The sequence below is a fragment of the Hyperolius riggenbachi genome, chromosome 3 (genome assembly GCF_040937935.1).
Source record: "Hyperolius riggenbachi isolate aHypRig1 chromosome 3, aHypRig1.pri, whole genome shotgun sequence".
Taxonomy (NCBI): domain Eukaryota; kingdom Metazoa; phylum Chordata; class Amphibia; order Anura; family Hyperoliidae; genus Hyperolius; species Hyperolius riggenbachi.
In genome coordinates, this window is record NC_090648.1 from 282504921 (window position 1) to 282525538 (window position 20618).

At 42.2% G+C, this 20618-nt stretch overlaps 1 protein-coding gene across 4 annotated transcripts in view; it reads left to right on the top strand.

The window, feature by feature from the left end:
• FAM3C (FAM3 metabolism regulating signaling molecule C) overlaps positions 1-15219 on the top strand; it is a 97475-nt gene extending 82256 nt beyond the window's left edge. For all 4 annotated transcript variants that reach the window (XM_068276403.1, XM_068276404.1, XM_068276405.1 and 1 more), the window contains 4 exons: positions 1181-1231; positions 1690-1774; positions 4210-4336; positions 12106-15219. In XM_068276403.1, the coding sequence (XP_068132504.1) occupies positions 1181-1231; positions 1690-1774; positions 4210-4336; positions 12106-12198 (356 nt within the window). In that variant the 3' untranslated portion in view covers positions 12199-15219. The remainder of the gene's footprint in view (positions 1-1180; positions 1232-1689; positions 1775-4209; positions 4337-12105) is intronic.
• The last annotated feature ends 5399 nt before the right edge of the window (positions 15220-20618 follow it).

Consider the following 20618-nt stretch of genomic DNA (forward strand, 5'->3'; position numbering starts at 1 on the left):
GTATGTACGGCATTTGTAGTTATGGATGTCCTGTCGTATGTAGAGCATACTGCAAAAACAGTTTTTTTTTTTGTTTGTTTTGTTTTTTTTAAAGCATTATCTGCTCCTTTTTGTGGGAGTTTTGTAAGCGCTTTTGCAGCGCGCTTCTGTCTTTTGATCCGGAAACAATAAATACAATGTATTATTTTTTTTGTAAATGCAATCGCTTGCCAAAGCGATTTTGTGAGCGTTTATCCTGTACCTTCCATTGAGGCAAATTGCCTCAAAAATGGCTCAAGCACCGCTTTTCAAAGCGAATCGCAAAGGAACCGCTCTGATATGAACTCTCTCGCTTAAAATTTAACAAACGCTTATAATGTGAACAAGGCTTTAAAGAAGCCTTTTTTGAACTGATAATGTTAATTTTGTAAGTGCATATCTGTCCTACAAGACAACGCTAAAGGTGGCCATACACTTATAGATTTGCAGCAGATTCCACCTTCAAAAGGGGAGAGAGCCCTGCTCTTGCAAAAAGCACAGGTGTCCGAACTCCAGGCCTGGAGAGCCAGATCCATGCCAGTGTTTAGGATGGACTGAGAAAGAGGAATGTGTTCTACCTGGTAGACCACACCTTTCCTGATTCAGACCCATCAATTCATTTGAGCTGTGCCAAACATGTGTGAGGACCTCGACCTTCCAAGGACCGGTTTGATTTCCCTGATCTAGAGGAATGGGGTATTGGGTAGTATACAATAAAAATATAGAGGCAGTGTGTTTTTTAGGATATCTAGTCGGAGTGTAATTTTGGTTTTAGGACAAAGGGGAAGTGGCCTAAGTAGAGCATATGCTTGTTGGAACAAGTGAGATTTTAGAGAGCATTTAAAGGTAACAAAGTTTGGAGAGTGGCAGATGTGTTGTGGGAGGGCATTCCAGAGGAGGGGTGAAAACAAAGTCTATTACTATTTACCGCATGCTTACCTCTGAAATGCTGCACTTTTTTCTACATGTTTTCCAACATTTTGAAAATGACTAAAAATCTCTCGGAATTGCTTTTTTACTAAAAGCAGTATTTTACAGATAAAAACTATTTACCGTACATAGCTACCAGAATTCAGGCCAATGTGCAGGCTTTGTTTCCGTTACACTCAATGTGTATTTACAGTGTTATTAAGAAGTCTGTTTTTTTTTTTTTTTCTTCTAGGGAAGACAGGAGAGCTGATAGACACGAAGTTTTATGATCTTTGGGGAGGAGGTAAGTAATGTTTTGTTCATAATAAACTGAACTCTGTAAGCAAATACGGTAAGCAAATCCTATATGTATTTTCTGACCTCCAACCAGTATAATCTTTCCTTACTTGGTCGATCTGAGTAATTCAAACTGGTAAAAACAAAAAAAAACGAACAATGATGCACATCTGGCAACCTGATATTGCCTTCTTACATTACTGTCTGTTCATAGTTAATGGTTTGGATGTTGTACTGAAAAGTAGCCACAAGATGGCAGCACAGTATTCACATTGATCTTCTTACATGTATTGTAGAAACCTTTGTATAATTATTATACCATTTATTGAGCGTAAATATTTGGTCTTTGTCTCCCAACCTTTGTGATGTGTAGCTATTGCATAATTTCATTTATTTATTTTACTGTAATTGTAAATATACTATTGTTTGTATTTATTTAATTAATTATTTATTTATTTTTTTTAGATGTTGCACCATTTATTGAATTTCTTAAGAAAATTCCAGATGGAACAATATGCTTAATGGCTTCTTTTGATGATGCGGCAACAAAGTAAGTAAAATGTAATAACACATAACGGAATAACGTCTTAACTAAATATTTGTAATTATTATTGATTTAAATAGTGTAAAGAAGGTATGTCCCTTTACTCAGTGTGGCCCGGTGCACACCAAAACCCGCTAGCAGATCCGCAAAATGCTAGCAGACCTTGAAATGCTTTTTATTTTCTGGAGCATTTCAGCTAGCATTTTGCGGTTTTGGGTAGCGATTTTTGGGTAGCAGAATTCAGATATTGTTACAGTAAAGCTGTTACTGAACAGCTTCTGTAACAAAAACGACTGCAAAACCGCTCTGAACTGGCGTGTTTCAGAGCAGTTTGCATTTTTTCTATACTTTACATTGGAGGCAGAAACGCCGCCGCAATCCAAAAAATGCCTCACCCCGGGAGTATGCGTTTAAGCAAAACACCTCCCGCTCTGGTGTGACCCACCCCATTGCAATACATTACCCTTGCGTAGCCGCAGCCACAAGCGGCTGCAAAGACTCCTGAAAACCCGATTGGTGTGCCCCAGCCCTGTAACAGCTGTTAGTTGTAAGTGATGTTTCTGAAACTATTCTGCAAGTTTAGGTTTGAACTTCCCGTGTGTGCGCATTTACTTGCATCTATCTATCTATCTATCTATCTATGTATCTATCTATCTATCTCACAGTAAACCGTTTATGTCCTTTTCTTTAACTGCACCAATAGAAGTTACTTCAGCAAAAAGACTAAAGTAATTTATTTTAATTATTGGCATCTTGTTGAAGGTGCTCTTGGACTGCTATACATTAAATCTGTTATTAAACATTCATCTACATTTATAAGAATTCCACTGGATTTGTGCGAAGGCAAAACCACTTAATTTGTGTTAATATTTTAATAAATGTTTTAATCTATGTCTTTAGAGGGGTCCACTGATCTATGTTGAGGTGATTTGTCACATTTGTGTAATCAATCACATTGTCCATTCTCCTGCCTCCCCCCTGCTCACTCACTGTCGGCCTCCTCACACAGCACAACAAGCTGATTTTCCCATATGATGACCTCTTCACCCGGGTCACTCTCCTCTTGCGTCTCCTTCCAATTCGGACCACATGCTATCAGTGTAAACAAACAGTACAAACATGCCGCCCTTAGGTTGCATTCACAGTGGGACGTTACGGTTGAACGCGACGCAACGTGTCTGCGTTGAGAGGTAACGCAGTTACCACAACGCAACATTTTTTTTAACATGACTTTAACGTTGCACTGTGAATGGCCCATAAGATTAGCATTGCATTGCGGTAAGCTGCGTTATAACACTTTAAAACGCAGCTCCGCAACGTGGCACTGTGAATGTGACCTTAATCTCTGCGCCTGATGTAAGTGTTTGTTTCAGCTTGCTTCATGAGAGAACCGGCTCTGCCTATGCTTTGAAAACTCACTGTGCCTTCCTCAGGGCATAAAGGTCTGTCACATATACTGATCACATATCACAATGCAGCATTAATGGCCTCTCCCAATCGCCAGCAAGCAATGTGTGCATTCCAGCTACTGTACAACACAATTTTTTTTTCCCCTACAACTTTTGTATGTTTTTGTTACGCTATCTCTGTTGGTTATGTATGCTGTGTACAACCTCTAACTAGAGTACCTACAGTGTGTTTGTATAAACAGAGATCAATCCAGCACCAAGAGGAGTTGGCACGGTAACTGTTATTGGCCATGGGTGCTCCAGTCATTTCAATGAGGTGCCGAAACTATATTGGTGTCTATATTGGTGCCAAAGCATAAGCTAAACCAGGAGCTAGACCTTAAAATGTTTTCAAACTTCTGGTAATGCTTATGGCTCAAGTTTTCTACCTCAGCTTAGAGAACTTTGATCACTATGAAACAGTTTGTGAGAACTGGAAGTTGTATAGGAGTGTGCAAGTCTAGTTACTTTTATAAAATTGGTGCAGGCAATATGGTGAGGTGAGGTACACCTTTATGTGAGTTACTGTGTGATGCTCTCTTTATCTGCATGATTTCAAATTACGCCATGTTATTGAATGTTCATTATGCTGGTCTGCCTGACTCTGTTCACTGCTAAGCCCCTTCACTTTATTCCAGTTCTGTTGTTTGTTTTGATATGTGACATATTCTTTCATGCAATTGTATGTACACTTTTTTTTTTTTTGATCGCTATCATTGTACAAATTATCTATCTATATATATATATATATATATATATATATATATATATATATATATATATATATATATATATATATATATATATATATATATATATATATATATTTATTTATTTTATTTTTATTTTTTTACTTGAATACTATATCCAGTTTGATTAGACTTGATTGATATCTATAAACGTGTCTCAAACTCCATTTAGAATCTTGTAAACCATTTTTTTTTATTCTTATTTAATCGCATGCTTCAATTAGCTGTTTGTGATACATTGCAGACTGAACGATGAAGCACGGAAACAGATTTCAGATCTGGGAAGTACAGCAATCAATTCCTTGGCCTTTCGAGACAATTGGGTTTTTGTTGGTGGAAAAGGCATAAAAACAAAAAGTCCTTTTGAACAGGTAATACGTTAAAACTTTAACTTGGAAAATACTAATACTTCACAGCCAAAGTTTGTGTGTCAAAAAGTCTGTGGTGTCATATGGTAATGTATGTTTAAGTGATGGTAGATGTTGAAGTGATGGTACCTCACTATGAAATGAAATCCGCAACTATTATAAGGGTTGCACAAATGAGGAAAAGAAAATGCGTCAGACTAGGTGCAGGAAGCCATGAGTTTGTAGATGAGATGTTAAGCAGATCCAATGGTTGAAGACCTTTTCAGAAAGGTGTACAGAACTATTTCATATTTCAGCTGCAGGTATGTGTCTCATACATACAGGATCTTCTCAAAAAATTAGCATACTGTGATAAAGTTCATTATTTTCTGTAATGTACTGATAAACATTAGACTTTCATATATTTTAGATTCAAATACACACAACTGAAGTAGTTCAAGCCCTTTATTGTTTTAATACTGATGATTTTGGCATACAGCTCATGAAAACCCAAAATTCCTATCTCAAAAAATTAGCATATTTCATCCGACCAATAAAAGAAAAGTGTTTTTAAAACAAAAAAAGTCAACCTTCAAATAATTATGTTCAGTTTTGCACTCAATACTTGGTCGGGAATCCTTTTGCAGAAATGACTGATTCAATGCGGCGTAGCATGGAGGCAATCAGCCTGTGGCACTGCTCAGGTGTTATGGCGGCCCAGGATGCTTCGATAGCGGCATTAAGCTCATCCAGAGTGTTGGGTCTTGCGTCTCTCAACTTTCTCTTCACAATATCCCACAGATTCTCCAAGGGGTTCAGGTCAGGAGAGTTGGCAGGCCAATTGAGCACAGTAATACCATGGTCAGTAAACCATTTACCAGTGGTTTTGGCACTGTGAGCAGGTGCCAGGTCGTGCTGAAAAATGAAATCTTCATCTCCATAAAGCTTTTCAGCAGATGGAAGCATAAACCCACTTTTGAAACAGAAACAGCGTCAGAAGCGCCTGACCTGGGCTACAGAGAAGCAGCACTGGACTGTTGCTCAGTGGTCCAAAGTACTTTTTTCGGATGAAAGTAACTTTTACATGTCATTCGGAAATCAAGGTGCCAGAGTCTGGAGGAAGACTGGGGAGAGGGAAATGCCAAAATTCCTGAAGTCTAGTGTCAAGTACCCACAGTCAGTGATGGTCTGGGGTGCCATGTCAGCTGCTGGTGTTGGTCCACTGTGTTTTATCAAGGGCAGGGTCAATGCAGCTAGCTATCAGGAGATTTTAGAGCACTTCATGCTTCCATCTGCTAAATAGTTTTATGGAGATGAAGATTTCATTTTTCAGCACGACCTGGCACCTGCTCACAGTGCCAAAACCACTGGTAAATGGTTTACTGACCATGGTATTACTGTGCTCAATTGGCCTGCCAACTCTCCTGACCTAAACCCCATAGAGAATCTGTGGGATATTGTGAAGAGAAAGTTGAGAGACGCAAGACCCAACACTCTGGATGAGCTTAATGCCGCTATCGAACCACCCTGTGCCTCCATAACACCTGAGCAGTGCCACAGGCTGATTGCCTCCATGCCACACCGCATTGAAGCAGTCATTTCTGCAAAAGGATTCCCGACCAAGTATTGAGTGCAAAACTGAACATAATTTATTTAAAGGTTGACTTTTTTTGTTTTAAAAACAATTTTCTTTTATTGGTCGGATGAAATATGCTAATTTTTTGAGATAGGAAATTTGGGTTTTCATGAGCTGTATGCCAAAATCATCAATCTTAAAACAATAAAAGGCTTGAACTACTTCAGTTGTGTGTATTTGAATCTAAAATATATGAAAGTCTAATGTTTATCAGTAGATTGCAGAAAATAATGAACTTTATCACAATATGCTAATTTTTTGAGAAGATCCTGTACTTGTACAGCGGTCATGATGGATGCAGTGGCTTGAAAAGATGTTCTCCCAGGTGATGCACAAGGAAAGAGAATAGATGTCGGTACACCAAATGCAAATGCAGATAGGTTTTTTTTCACACCTTAAAGTGATAATCCAATGTTTGGAACATTGGATGATCACTTTATAGTTTGAATAAACCTATGTGCATGTATATGTGGTATACAGACATCTATTCTTTCCTTTGTTCTCGGTCGAGTTGTGCGTGGAACATTTTGTCTAAGCACCCAGCATGCAGTCATTTGAAAAGGGCGCTTGAAAAAAAGTGCGCCAGATGTAGCCGATCAACGTGATTTTGGTTATAAAATAGTGCCTGATCTAGCCGCGATAAGTTATAGGGTGCCAGCTATAGCCAAGAAAAAAAGATATCTGTTAAGCAGCGTTTTTCAACCAGTGTTCCGTGGCACACTAGTGTGCCGCGGTACGTTGCCTGGTGTGCCGTCCTCTTATCCCCCTCTCGCCCGTCTCCGCGGCCACCGCTGTTATTACCTTAGCAGCGGCACTCTCCCCTCTCCAGCGCATGTATTTATTCTAGCAGCGTATCTCCCGGCTGCTCTGTATGTGATGCGCAGGAGGCAGGGCTCAGTTACCATAGTAACGGCGATACATATCGCCGTTACAGGAAGTCGCTGCCCTGCTTCCTTCCGCATCACACAGAGCAGCCGGAGATACGCTGCTTGAATATACACGCGCCGGAGAGGGGAGAGCGGCAGCTGTTAAGGTAATAACAGCGGCGTGGACGGGCGGGGGGCACTATACCGGGGCACTATACTGGCTGTCCTGGGGCGCTATCCTGGGGCACTAAACTGGCTATACTGGGGCACTAAACTGGCTATACTGGGGCACTATACTGGCTATACTGGGGCACTATTCTGGCTATACTGGGGCACTATTCTGGCTATACTGGGGCACTATACTGGCTATACTGGGGCACTATACTAGCTATACTGTGGGGCTATACTGGGGCACTATACTGGCTATACTGGGGCACTATACTGGCTATACTGGGGCACTATACTGGGGGGCTATACTGGGGCACTATACTGGCTATACTGGGGCACTATACTGGGGGGCTATACTGGGGGGCTATACTGGGGCACTATACTGGGGCACTATACTGGCTATACTGGGGCACTATACTGGCTATACTGGGGCACTATACTGGCTATACTGGGGCACTATACTGTCTATACTGGGGCACTATACTAGCTATACTGGGGCACTATACTGGCTGTACTGGGGCACTATACTGGCTATACTGGGGCACTATACTGGCTATACTGGGGCACTATACTGGCTATACTGGGGCACTATACTGGCTATACTGGGGCACTATACTGGCTATACTGGGGCACTATTCTGGCTATACTGGGGCACTATACTGGCTATACTGGGGCACTATACTGGGGCACTATACTAGCTACACTGAGGCAACTAAACTCCCTACACTGGGGCAACTATGCTAGCTATACTGGGGCACTATACTGGCTGTACTGGGGCACTATACTGGCTATACTGGGGCACTATACTGGCTATACTGGGGCACTATACTGGCTATACTGGGGCACTATACTGGCTATACTGGGGCACTATTCTGGCTATACTGGGGCACTATACTGGCTATACTGGGGCACTATACTAGCTACACTGAGGCAACTAAACTCCCTACACTGGGGCAACTATGCTAGCTATGCAGCTGCACCCCAGCCGCCCCCCCCCCCCAATAGCCTGGTGCGCGCGGCACTGTCCACTAGGTCGCGCAAACAACCGGGGGCCGCATCCCCCCGCGCCGTTCCCCGGAGAAAAATTTGGTCAGACAGTGTTCCTCGGGCCGGAAAAGGTTGGGAACCACTGTGTTAAAGGGAGCCAGGTGTAGAAATTTGTTGGTTGCTATGGGCAACAACGCACCTTCGGTTCGGCACCAGCAGCTTAGCTTATAGCTGCACATAGCTGGCAGATATCTCAAAAGCGGACTCCTAAACGTCTCGAGCTTTAAGAAATGTATTTGGCAAATAGTCATACAGCTGTGTTCATTATCGTCGTCACATCAGCAAAGCAATCAAGGTGTAGTAGGTCGTCTTAAGCGTTTCATGGCATCTTGATCTAGTCCTTTTGATTAGCTCAGTGCAATGTAGCATAGATGTTCATAAGAGAAAACCTAAGACAGCTGTTAGACCTGTATACAGCATACGGTATAAGAAGTTAGGAAGTGACTAGAGGTAGTCAGGAAGTAGTAGTAACTTGAAGAGTAACTAGAAGTAATTTCCCGAAGACAGTCCGTTCCTTATAAACAGCCAGTCGATGGTTAACCCCGGGGTGGAGTCCGCTGTCAATCATATACTCTTCAGCCTGCCATAGGCTGGCAGGATCATATGATGGAATGACTAGCACAATCTTTACTGTGCATGTACTGGAAAATCCCATTTTCCAGTGACCTGTTCCCTTATTCTTAGGAAAGCATTGTTTTCTGTTCCCTGGCCATTGTCTACCTTTAGGAAATAAGAAAACATTTTATGTTTAACTCTCTGCCACCTGGATGCCGGTATATCTTGAGCTGATACCGCGCTCCCGCCTTGTGGAAGACACAAAATGTTCTACTGAACATCATGCTTCTTGCAATGTCTCGATTTCTCTCTCTCTCTAAGAGAAATCCTCCTTAAAAAGAAACTCTGCATAGAAAGTCTTTTTACTAAAACAGTGGTACTTTAACCCCCCTGGCGGTATGATTGCTGCGGCTGCGCGGCCGCCAGGGTTTTTTTTTAACCCTTTTTTTTTTTTTTTTTTTTTTGCATGTAGCTAGCCTAGCGCTAGCTACATGCTTCCCCCCTCCCTGCGGTGTCCCCCCGTCACCTCCGATCGCCGCCGGCGCCGCTTGCCCATAAGGAAACCCCGTTCTGAACGGGATTTCCTTGAGGGCTTCCCCCGTCGCCATGGCGACGACCGGAGTGACGTCACCGACGTCGTGACGTCACACGGAGTCCCGATCCACCCCATAGTGCAGCCTGGCGGCGATTGGTATGCGGGGGGGGGGGGGGCCCTGTTTAGCGGCACATCTGCGGCGGGCGGCGGCGATCGGACCAAACACGCAGCTAGCAAAGTGCTAGCTGCGTGTTTGAAAAATAAAATTATGCAAATCGGCCCAGCAGGGCCTGAGCGGCACCCTCCGGCGGCTTACCCCGTGTCCAGCACGGGGTTACCGCTAAGGAGGTTAACCACCCTGGCATTCAATTTCCCCAGGATTTCCGTGCAAAAAGTGTTCAATTAATTTCCAATATTTTTTAACCAATTTTTTTTTTTTTTTGCAATCAATTTTTTTTTTTTATATTGAATTCAATACAGGTTATTGTATTGAATTCAATTGAAAAAAAAAATGTTGATGACTCTGCGTGACCCTGGTGTCATCAACGCCGATCAACGGGGGACATGTGATCGCCGAGGGAGATGCAAAATCCGCCAAGGGACATGGAAGAAGACACTGGGGAAGCTATCAGAGGTACGCGACGAGGGATCAGCATGCCAATGGTGAGTATACGACCCAGATGTATAGGTAGCAAGATGTGCAGCCAGGTATAGTTAGCCAGATGTATAGGTAGCCAGATGTGCAGCCAGGTATAGTTAGCCAAATGTGCAGCCAGGTATAGTTAGCCAGATGTATAGGTAGCCAGATGTGCCGCCAGGTATAGTTAGCCAGATGTGCAGCCAGGTATAGTTAGCCAGATGTGCAGCCAGATATATAGTGAGCCAGGTGTTAAGCCAGGTGAACATTGTGCTTCTTGCAATGAGCCAGGTGTTTAGCCAGTTTTATAGGTAGCCAGATGTCCCCCCCGCCCCCCTTCCTAGCATGCTGTGGGTAGCGATCTCTGCTACCCAAAGCGTGCAGAACAAGCATCCAGCCACCCTAGGGAATCCCTGGGCAGCCAGCAGGGCAGAGAATGTGCGGGGGTTCCCCCTTGTATGGGGAGGCTGTGCTGGCGGGGGATCCCTCTCTGTGCGGGCAGGGGAGCCCCTTTCTATGGTGGCTGTGCGGACAGGGGATCCCCCTCTGTACGGGCGGGGGGATCCCCCTTCTATGGCGGCTGTGTGGGTGGCCTATCCTGACGACACCGTCGCGTAATGTAACTGTACAGAGAACGAGACTTCGGAGATGGAGGAGGGTGTGCGCCGCAGCCGTCGCTGGAGAAAGCCCTCGGGTGAGTAGATCTATTTACTCAACGGGCTGAGACAGGGAGGGGGCAGGAAATCGGGAGGGAGGGGGGAGGAGGGGGATAGGCCACCTACACCGCCACCATAGAAGGGGGTTCCCCCTGCCCGCACAGAGTGGGATCCCCCGCCAGCACAGCCTCCGCATACAAGGTGGAACCCCTGCACATTCTCTGCCCCGCTGGCTGCCCAGGGATTCCCTAGGGTAGCTGGATTCTTGTTCTGCACGCTGTGGGTAGCACAGATCGCTACCCACAGCATGCAGTCAGGCATCCAGCCATCCTGGGGAATCCCTGTGATGAGAAAAAAAAATGCAGCCGGCGGGGCAGAGAAGCAGGAAATCTCCCGTCGGCATGGACGAGCTCAGCTCGTCATTAACGTTTTTGCTGGACGAACTCAGCTCGTCCATACTGCCAGGGTGGTTAATGTAGATCAGGGTTCTATCCTGCAAAATCTACCCGAGAGATTCTTACACCAGGTATAGCCTGAGAAAAATGATTTTGGTATAAAAGGGCGCCAGATTTTATCTAATTGCCATGTGGAGTCGGGAAGGAATTTTTCCCTTTAGGGGCTAATTGGACCATGCCTTGTAAGGGTTTTTTCGCCTTCCTCTGGATCAACAGGGATATGTGAGGGAGCAGGCTGGTGTTGTACTTTATACTGGTTGAACTCGATGGACGTATGTCTTTTTTCAACCAACATAACTATGTAACTAAGATATAGATAACAGTATTTCATTTATAAAAGGGCGCCTGTTTGTAGCCAGTAAGTGATTCAGTTTACAAAAGGCATTGGATGTAGCTGCTTTCAGAATATAACCCTAACCTTAATCCCCATTGGCACCTAACCTCAACCCCCTCCCCCATGGTGGTGCCTAACCTTAACCCCCCATGGTGATACCCCATTTCGTGCCAATCATACATGCGTTATTTAGAACTAATATAAAAGAATTTAGATTTCATATAAATCTAACTGCTAATATAACCGATTTTTAGATTTGCTCGTTGTAACATTTCATGCCAGGCATATATACATTATTTTGAACTGCTATAACCGAATTTATTATCATTGTATCACAAGTCAAACATGCATCATTCTGATAATATAACAGAATTTGTGACCTACTGATATAACTGATCCTCAGACATCCTTGTTGTAGCTGCATTTTACGTTATTCTGAAAATATAACCCCTTTTCAACTGATACCCCCAGCATAACTTTAAGGTGTACATAGTTGAAGATCTGCTTTACCACGGCACTTCCACTATGGAAATCTTTAGTTGATTTACTAAGTGGGTTCTGTGAATGAATTTGGCTGTGTGAGAGCAGCTTCCAGGATACCATCTTTTCGAATATGAGACGTCCCTGCACTTGCCTACCTCATACTTACAAACAGGAGTTTGGAGACTGTGGTTAGAGGTTATTGGCGTATTGAACAAGGCTCTGATGACATTGGCAGGATGTAGCACTTGCTGGTATAACCTAAGTCCATGAGCTCTGAAGATGCTGAGAAATTGGTTTGAGATACTCAAATCCGTGAACGGTTTAGAAGATGCTGCCACTTTAGCGCTGTTCTTAGTTTGGCAATATTTGTGACTTTAAGATTTGCTTTGGCTTTAAACATTTTTGCTGTTTTTCTCCCCAGCATATAAAGAATAATAAAGACACAAATAAATATGAAGGCTGGCCAGAAGTAGTGGAAATGGAAGGCTGTATTCCTCAGAAACAAAATGAATGAGCACCTTGAACAACTTTTTCCATAATGGACTTGAGTCGAATACATCTCAGAAAACTTACTTATATGCTGAAAGATTTTGTCAGTCATTGTTGATGTGAGCATGAATCTGAGATTTATTTATTGCTAACACAAATAGGTATTTTTGTAAAGACTTATAAATATAAAGACAAGAGACTATCTTGGGACGTATGCATTAGCCAGACTGTGGTGCTCACCTGGATTGATATGCAAAACATTGCACCGTCACAATGGAGGGATTTTTTTTTTGTTGTTTTTGTTTGTTTTGGGGTTTTGTTTTTGAAATAAACAAAATAGCTTTCTTTTCCTTTTTGGATGTATGCCACCAAAGATTTTGAAGGTCTTTTTTTAATACAGGATGGAGTGTAGCTGTCTGTTTTCTCTTTCTCTGTTTCTATTAAGTATTTTGAGTAGATTTTTAACTTATGACTGCTAATGTTTTTTGTGCATTAGGACCACTTTACTGATGAGGTCAGTGCTTTAAGTTTCCGAAATTTGGACCAGTTTTGAAATTGGCTGCAGTCAGTACATCTTCAGTGCAATGTTGGAGAGTAGATACAAAACCTATTTCTGGAGTACAGAGAGAAGCACAATTAGGATTAAATGTGTATATAGAGTATTTCATTATGAAAAATAACCATAGTGTTGCATAAACAGCAGACAGAAGTAAAATCATATTTTTAACAATAATCATTGTTACACTAAAACTTAATAATAATCTGTTAGGGGGAAATTATTCTTCCTATAAACTGAAGGCTGGATTATATTCCACCTGAAACTACTACCTACAATGTTGAAGCAAGAGGATCCAGCATGTCAGACAGTCAGATTTTGCTTTGGGTTATTTCAGTGCACCATTTGACCTTTACTCTGACCCATCCATTGGCTGCCACAAGTGTCATCTTTTTCTACCTGCAAGAAAAATAAAAATCTACTATTGTCTTCCCTATGCCCCCCTTAATGCTAAACTTATAATTTGTTGTTTTTTGTGAATGATTCACCTACTTTTTCTAGTTTTTTTAAATGGCCGTCATGTGACTGTCAGTCCACTCCCTATGCACAGTGGAGTGCCACATTCCAGAATACTAACACCGCTCCTGTGGCACTGAATGGTAGGGCATATCCTGGACAGCTGAGGCACCAGAACATGCCTCATAGTTTAGTAGAAAAAGTGCCATGGTCATGTGTTATTTAGTCCAGGAAAGGTATGGCTGTTTTTTTTGTTTTTGTTTTTTCTTTTTTGTTAATATTTTCTTTTAGAGTAGCTTTAAGGGCCTGAGCCCACTAATACAGTTGTGTCAATGTTACAGATCCTTAAAAGCCGATAGAAGGGGACACAACTGCGTTAGTGGGCTAAATCTGTTGGCAGGGATGCACTTTTTTTGTTTTGTCTTTTTTCCCTGGAATAATATTAATATACCTTATACTCTCATATAAGCCTAATTTTTTTAGCACAAAAAAAGTGCTGAAAAATTACCCCCTCTGCTTTTATGTGAGTCAGTGGAGCAGAGCAGATGGTGGAGCAGGTTTTGTTACTGACAGAGGAGTGTAAGGATCTTGCACTAGTGATCCTGCTCTTACCAGCTGGCTCCCTGCTGTGTTCGAGCCCCCAACCCCTGCAACATGGTGTGCAGAATGTGTACTGCTCAAGACTACCTGTGTCCCCTGGCTTGTGGAGCAGAGCCTGCAAGCAACTTGTCAGTGATGCAATGATTGGGGATTCTTCCTATGTGGCAACTGCTTTGTCTTATATCTATGACCCCATCTTGTGGCATCTTGAGACACCGCTATATCATCCTCGGGGCTACTGGGGAGGGGGCTTATATGTGAGTCAATCACTTTTTCTAGGTTTCTGAGGTAAAAGTGGGTACCTCGGCTTATACGCGGGTCGGCTGATATGCAAGTATATGCAGTAAGTAAACCTGAGACGCGAATATAGAAAGATTTGATACTTACCCAGGGCTTACTCCAGCCCCATAAGCATCGCTGAGTCCCTTGCTAGCATCGCTGAGTCCCTTGCTGTCCTCCCTAGTACCTCCGTTCTCCAGCTTTCAGTCCCGGTAACTGGCACGGCCACAACATTCTGGCTCTTCTGTGCATGCACGGAGGGGCCACGTATGCGCGCAGAAGACCCTGACTGACGTAACTGCCTCCATTCTTCACCTATCAGTCCTGGTAATCTTGCTCACTATGTAGGACGGTGGGGGACTCAGCAGTGCTTATGGGGCGGGAGGAAGCCCCGGGTAAGTATCAAATATTTATTCACGTCTCAGGTACACTTTAAGCAGTATACAGAAAGTACTTAAGAGAAAAAAAAGATCTATAATGCTATGCACCTGTTTATATGTAAAAAATGTGGCTGCAAAGGTCTGTGCTTATAACATAGGCACATTAAGTGGTCTAGGTGACCACGTACAGTAACTAATATTTGGCTTTTGTAACCATAATCCTCTTCTACTATTCAACTAATCTACTATCTTATTAATGTAAAGATAAAGTAGATGTTACAAAATACAGACCATATTGTATTTTACCAGGTAATGGTGAAGTCTGCAAACCAGTCATTTCATGACCATTTATTACAGCCTGTTACTTGTAGATTATTGTGCCATCTGTTTTCATCTGTGCTTTGACACAGCTGTTTACATGATGGTTTTGTGTTTCTAATGTTTAGGAAGTAGAACCAAATAATTTAATGTTATTACAGAATATGTCATACTTTTTAGAACTTTAACCATATTGTACATATGGACTAATAAGTGGAATATAAATTGTAAATGACTATCTGCAAGCAAGCTGCCTGTTGACCGATGATGACATGCAATATAGGAATTCGTTTTTTTACAGTAAACATTAGTCGATGTTAATACTGGTGATGTCGTTTCCATGTCCATAGTTTATAAAATTTTGCATTTCTATTCACAGCTTCTGTTTTTATTTTCAGTGATTGCACTATATGAATAGAAGCCATTTTTAATGAAAATAAATACATAGTGAAACTTCTGTCCCTTTTTTGTTTTGTGTTCACACTGTACATAGTTTATTATGTGCAGCAGCGAGATTCATTTCTAAGTGTACATCTGTAATTTCTAAATTGAATGATCATAAGAGTGAATGTTTTCAGTTATCACAAATGGCAAGGATGGCCACAGAAATTTTTCTTTCTGGTGATGAGTCAAAATTATTTTCTGACCCACTAAAGAAACATTAGCACAAACCTGACAATGGTGTTAGCTCACCTTTGTCGCTGCCTCTGGCCGCTGCACTCCATGTAGCTTTCTAGCCCTCCGATACTTACTTCCTGCTTCTGGCTGTGAAGGAGTATTGGAGAGCTGGAACATAAGATGAAGCGCAGCAGCCAGAGGCAGAGACAAGGGTAAGTTAACACTCTGCCGCAGTCCGCATATGTAAGTTTCAGGTTCTAATTCAAATCATACGGAATGAGGTTTTGCATTTGAACATGTCAACACTAAGATCTCAAGTAAGCAGCACTGTTCATCTTCCTCCTGGTTAATTCCACCATACAATACAAAAGAATCAGCAGTAAGTATCTACATACAATTCTCAGACAGATTGCTGTAAATAAAGTTTGAATCAGTTTAATTCTGCACAAAGTTTGTGGTGTGCAGGTTATCACCACATTGTTAATAACCATTATATGACCTGCTCCATGCTGCGGTTTGTTATACACTGAACCTCCCCACCCTCCATTTCCAGCCATATGTTAAAGGACAACTGTAATGAGAAGAATATAGAGGCTGCTGTATTTGTTTCCTTTTAAACAATACCAGTTGCCTGGCAGGCTTGCTGATCTATATGAATGAGCAATCACGCTTAACCGAAGGTCGTACAGGTAAACTTCAATGTCACACTTTGCCTACTTGGCTTGACCTTAAAAGTACATAAAATGACAGAGGGTTATCGATCACCCTCACCCTATATTAGGATACCTAGATATCAATCCTACTTATAGGGATTTGCTGCATGCTAATATCCCCACTGTGTTTCACAATCTGCACAACTTTAGAGAAAGAAACTGGCTGTGTGTACTCGTGGGGGTCTTTGCTGATCCCCCCCAACAGAATGTATACTCTGGTGGGGTGTAGCTATCCCACTGGTTTTGCAGCCTGAACTTTTCTCTTTACAACATGTAGTGTTGTGCTACAAATATGTCTGACTTGCCAGATACGTTGGCTATATTGTCAGTTTGCCATGTCATATAAACACAGTGTAGGATGATCCCCATAGGGGATAAGGACACCTTCATAGAAGGAAGCTGGGAAAGATAGATATCACCATCGGTGTGGAAATTGGTGAGATATAGAAGGATAAGTGCTACTCAACAATTGTTTCACCTCATAAAGAGAGGCGTCGTCAGGAGTTATGTGGTGCACATTGAATTTACAATATATACAGATGACCCCCCACCAACCGACAAAGATTCCCCCAGCAACCCGCTCAAGTCAGAGCTCTGGGGGAATCTTTGTCGGTTGGTGGGGGGTCATCTGTATATATTGTATATATTGTAAATTCAATGTGCACCACATAACTCCTGACGACTCCTCTCTTTATGAGGTGAAACAATTGTTGAGTAGCACTTATCCTTCTATATCTCACCAATTTCCACACCGATGGTGATATCTATCTTTCCCAGCTTCCTTCTATGAAGGTGTCCTTATCCCCTATGGGGATCATCCTACACTGTGTTTATATGACATGGCAAACTGACAATATAGCCAACGTATCTGGCAAGTCAGACATATTTGTAGCACAACACTACATGTTGTAAAGAGAAAAGTTCAGGCTGCAAAACCAGTGGGATAGCTACACCCCACCAGAGTATACATTCTGTTGGGGGGGATCAGCAAAGACCCCCACGAGTACACACAGCCAGTTTCTTTCTCTAAAGTTGTGCAGATTGTGAAACACAGTGGGGATATTAGCATGCAGCAAATCCCTATAAGTAGGATTGATATCTAGGTATCCTAATATAGGGTGAGGGTGATCGATAACCCTCTGTCATTTTATGTACTTTTAAGGTCAAGCCAAGTAGGCAAAGTGTGACATTGATCTATATGAATGCAATACTGTCTGAATCACACCAGAAACAAGCATGCAGCTAATCTTGTCAGATCTGACAATGTCAAAAACACCTGATCTGCTGCATGCTTGTTCAGAAAGCATGCTGCATAATACTTTATGGCCTCAATTCACTAAGATCATGCTGGAGATAATAAGGCAAGAGATAACTTACCTCCACACAGTGAGAGAGTTATTTTATCTCTTCATTCCATAAGTTACCTCTTCTGTAGTTAATTTACCTCCTTTGTAGTTAATTTACCTCCTCTGTAGTTATTTGCACACGCAGTTAATAAACAGCCTGTCTTAACCCTGGAGTTATTTTAAGGATTGAAGAGTTAAAGTGGAATATAACCCTGCATTTCAACTTTGCTCTAAAACATTATTTACAGTATATTATATGCAACCAGCATTTTTTTTTTACTAGACCAGCATTGGAAGGGTTACACAGGGCTTTAAAGTTCCTTTAGATTTCTGCAGACGCATCCGAAGCTGAAAAGAGATACATTTTGTTTACAGAAATGTATCTAAGTGTTTAATGTGACTCATCTCTCTGACTGAGAAGGAGCTTGGAGGACTGCCAAAGAGTGTGTAACTGTTTATCAATAGATACATAGAATGTAACCATCTGAACTTCTGCATATCTCTCCACGGAACTTGAAACGTCTGTGTTTAACCCTTCCAATGCTGGTCTAGTAAAAAAAAAATATGCTTTTTGCATATAATATGCTGTAAATAATATTTTAGAGCAAAGTTGAAATGCAGGGTTATATTCCGCTTTAACTTAAAGACAGAAGAGTTAACTTTAGGTTTGCCTGAGGTAAAATGTTTCCAGAATACTACATGCCTTATCACCATGGTGATAACTCTAGAAGAGTTATTAAAGACAGGAGATAAGCTTAGTGAATTGAGGCCTATGCAGCATAAAGTGTTAGAGGCAGAGGAACAGCAGGTTAGCCAGGCAACTGGTATAGTTCAACAGGAAGTAAATGTGGCAGCCTCCATATCCCTCTGGTTACAGTTGTCCTTTAAGTAGTCTGTAGATCTCCTCCAAGTTCAGCAATGGTGGTGAGGAGCAGAGTAATCTAGTGGAATCCACTGCGGCAATGCTCACTGCCATACTAATCAATACAGCCAATGGAATGCTGGGTATGGAGGACTCAAACTATTGGACAGGTTAACATCCATTGAGTCACTAATCCATTCACAGTAGGGCTCTTTTCCACTAGCAATCGCAAAACGAAAACTCGATTGTGATTTTTCATCAATTTTGTTATGAGATTGCGATTTTGCATTTATCTTTTTACTTTGAAGCACAATCACAGGAAAAATCGTTCCAAAAAGCTATTGCGATTTACAGAAAATCTAATCTCTATAGTGGAAAATACTTTTCACGATTTCTAAATTAAAGTAGCTAGCGTTTTGCGTTTAAAAGCAAAGTAGAAAAGGGCCCTAAGTGCAATACTGGCTCTCTGCCACTCAGCAGCTGAGTATGCCTGTCCTGTGTGGGAGAGGTCGTGCACACCCACAAGATTGATCCCATACGCAATGAGTCTTGCAGATACATACCTAGATGTCTAATGCTGGGCATACACTGCTCGTTTCTTCTTATCAATCGAGCCGCTGATGGCTCGATTGATAATTTCCGACAGGTTCGATTGCCCGCCGGATTCATTCCGCGCTCTATACCGGCGGGCAGAACAATAGAAAAAACGAAGCGCTGATTAGAAAGCCCCAGCGGGGATGAGCGGGAATCGATCCGCGCGCACTATCTAGCCGTGTATGCCCAGCATAAGACCATTTGACATTGAGAAACTGCACACACTGCTGGCATAACACACACGGCATACCTTTTATGGTCATAGACCTTGTGGAAAACCATTTAAATTATGTAAGCCATTGGAACTTTCTGCTGAAGCAACTTTAAGTTGGAACACCGTTTGCAATTTTTACTTCAGATCCTATATGAACCAGTGTCCAAATCACTATTAGGCTGCTTACACACAGGGACGTTACAGGCGCACGTTAGTGCAGCCTGTAACTCTCCCCCAACACACAGCAATGTAACACAAGTGGGCTGTTCACACTGCCCACGTTGCGTTACATGTAACGCTGCACGTTCTGCCGAAAGTGCAGCATACCATAGCGTTACAGCGGCTTAAGCCACGTTAGACTGTTTGCACATGCTCAGTCATGTTGGGGAGGAGCGGAGAGCGGCCAGGCACATGGCTAATTATATTCACTGCACGTTGTGACGTGCAGTGTTTACTTCCTGGTGCGGCCGCTCTGTGCGGTAATTGGCCGGCGGGACCATGTGATGCTGCATGCGTCCAAGAGTACGCATCACGGACGCCAGAGTGAGCTGCACAACGTGGCTCACTCTGACGTCCACATCGAAGAGCACCAGGCCTTGCGTTAGGTGCACGTTATGCGACCTTAACATAGCACCTAACGCAACGTCTTGGTGTGCAAGTAGCCTAAAGATATGTTGATTGGATATAGAAGAAATCTAGCATACACACCTATGCAATTTTATTTATTTTTTTTGTCTTTTCAAATGCTGATCATTCTTCCTTCCAAATCATCGAAAATGATCCGGAAGCATGTACACATGGAGCTATAGCCAGTATTTTGATTCAATTTACATGTGCAATCTGCTTCTGATCGAGAAACAGTACGATTTTGAACTTGTAATGTGTGTGTGTGTGACTAACCCCCTTGGCTTTGCACCTATTATTTTGTTACATTCCAACCTGTAATTTGAATGTTTCTTATTAATCTTATTTTTATGTGATTTACACAATAATCTATTAGTGAACTGAAATGAGAAAAATATGTGAACGAATAAAAAAAAAAAAAAAAAAAAGTCATGTCCATATGTAATCTCCTTCTTTGCCATGTAACCCCTAAAAGTCCTGACACAACCAGTTCGCTTCAAAAGTCACATAATCTGTAAATTAAGTGTACCTGTGTGCAATCTTTGTGTCAAATGATCTGTCAGTATAAATGCACCTTTTCAGAATTTCCCCAGAGGCTTCAAAACTGATAAGCCAGAGGCATCACATCATGAAGACCAATGAGCTCTAGTCTCCACACATGTCAGAGACAAAGTTTTTGTGAAGTGCAAGTCAGGATTGGGTTAAAAAAAGAATTCTATATCTATATATATCTATAGAATATTCCCAGGAGCATCATCAAATCCAGCATCTTCAAATGGTACAAACATGGTTTCACAACAACCCTGCCAAGAGAGGGCACACACCAAAACACAGCTCAGGCAAGAAGGGTAAAAATCAGACAGGCAGCATAGAGACCAAAGGTAA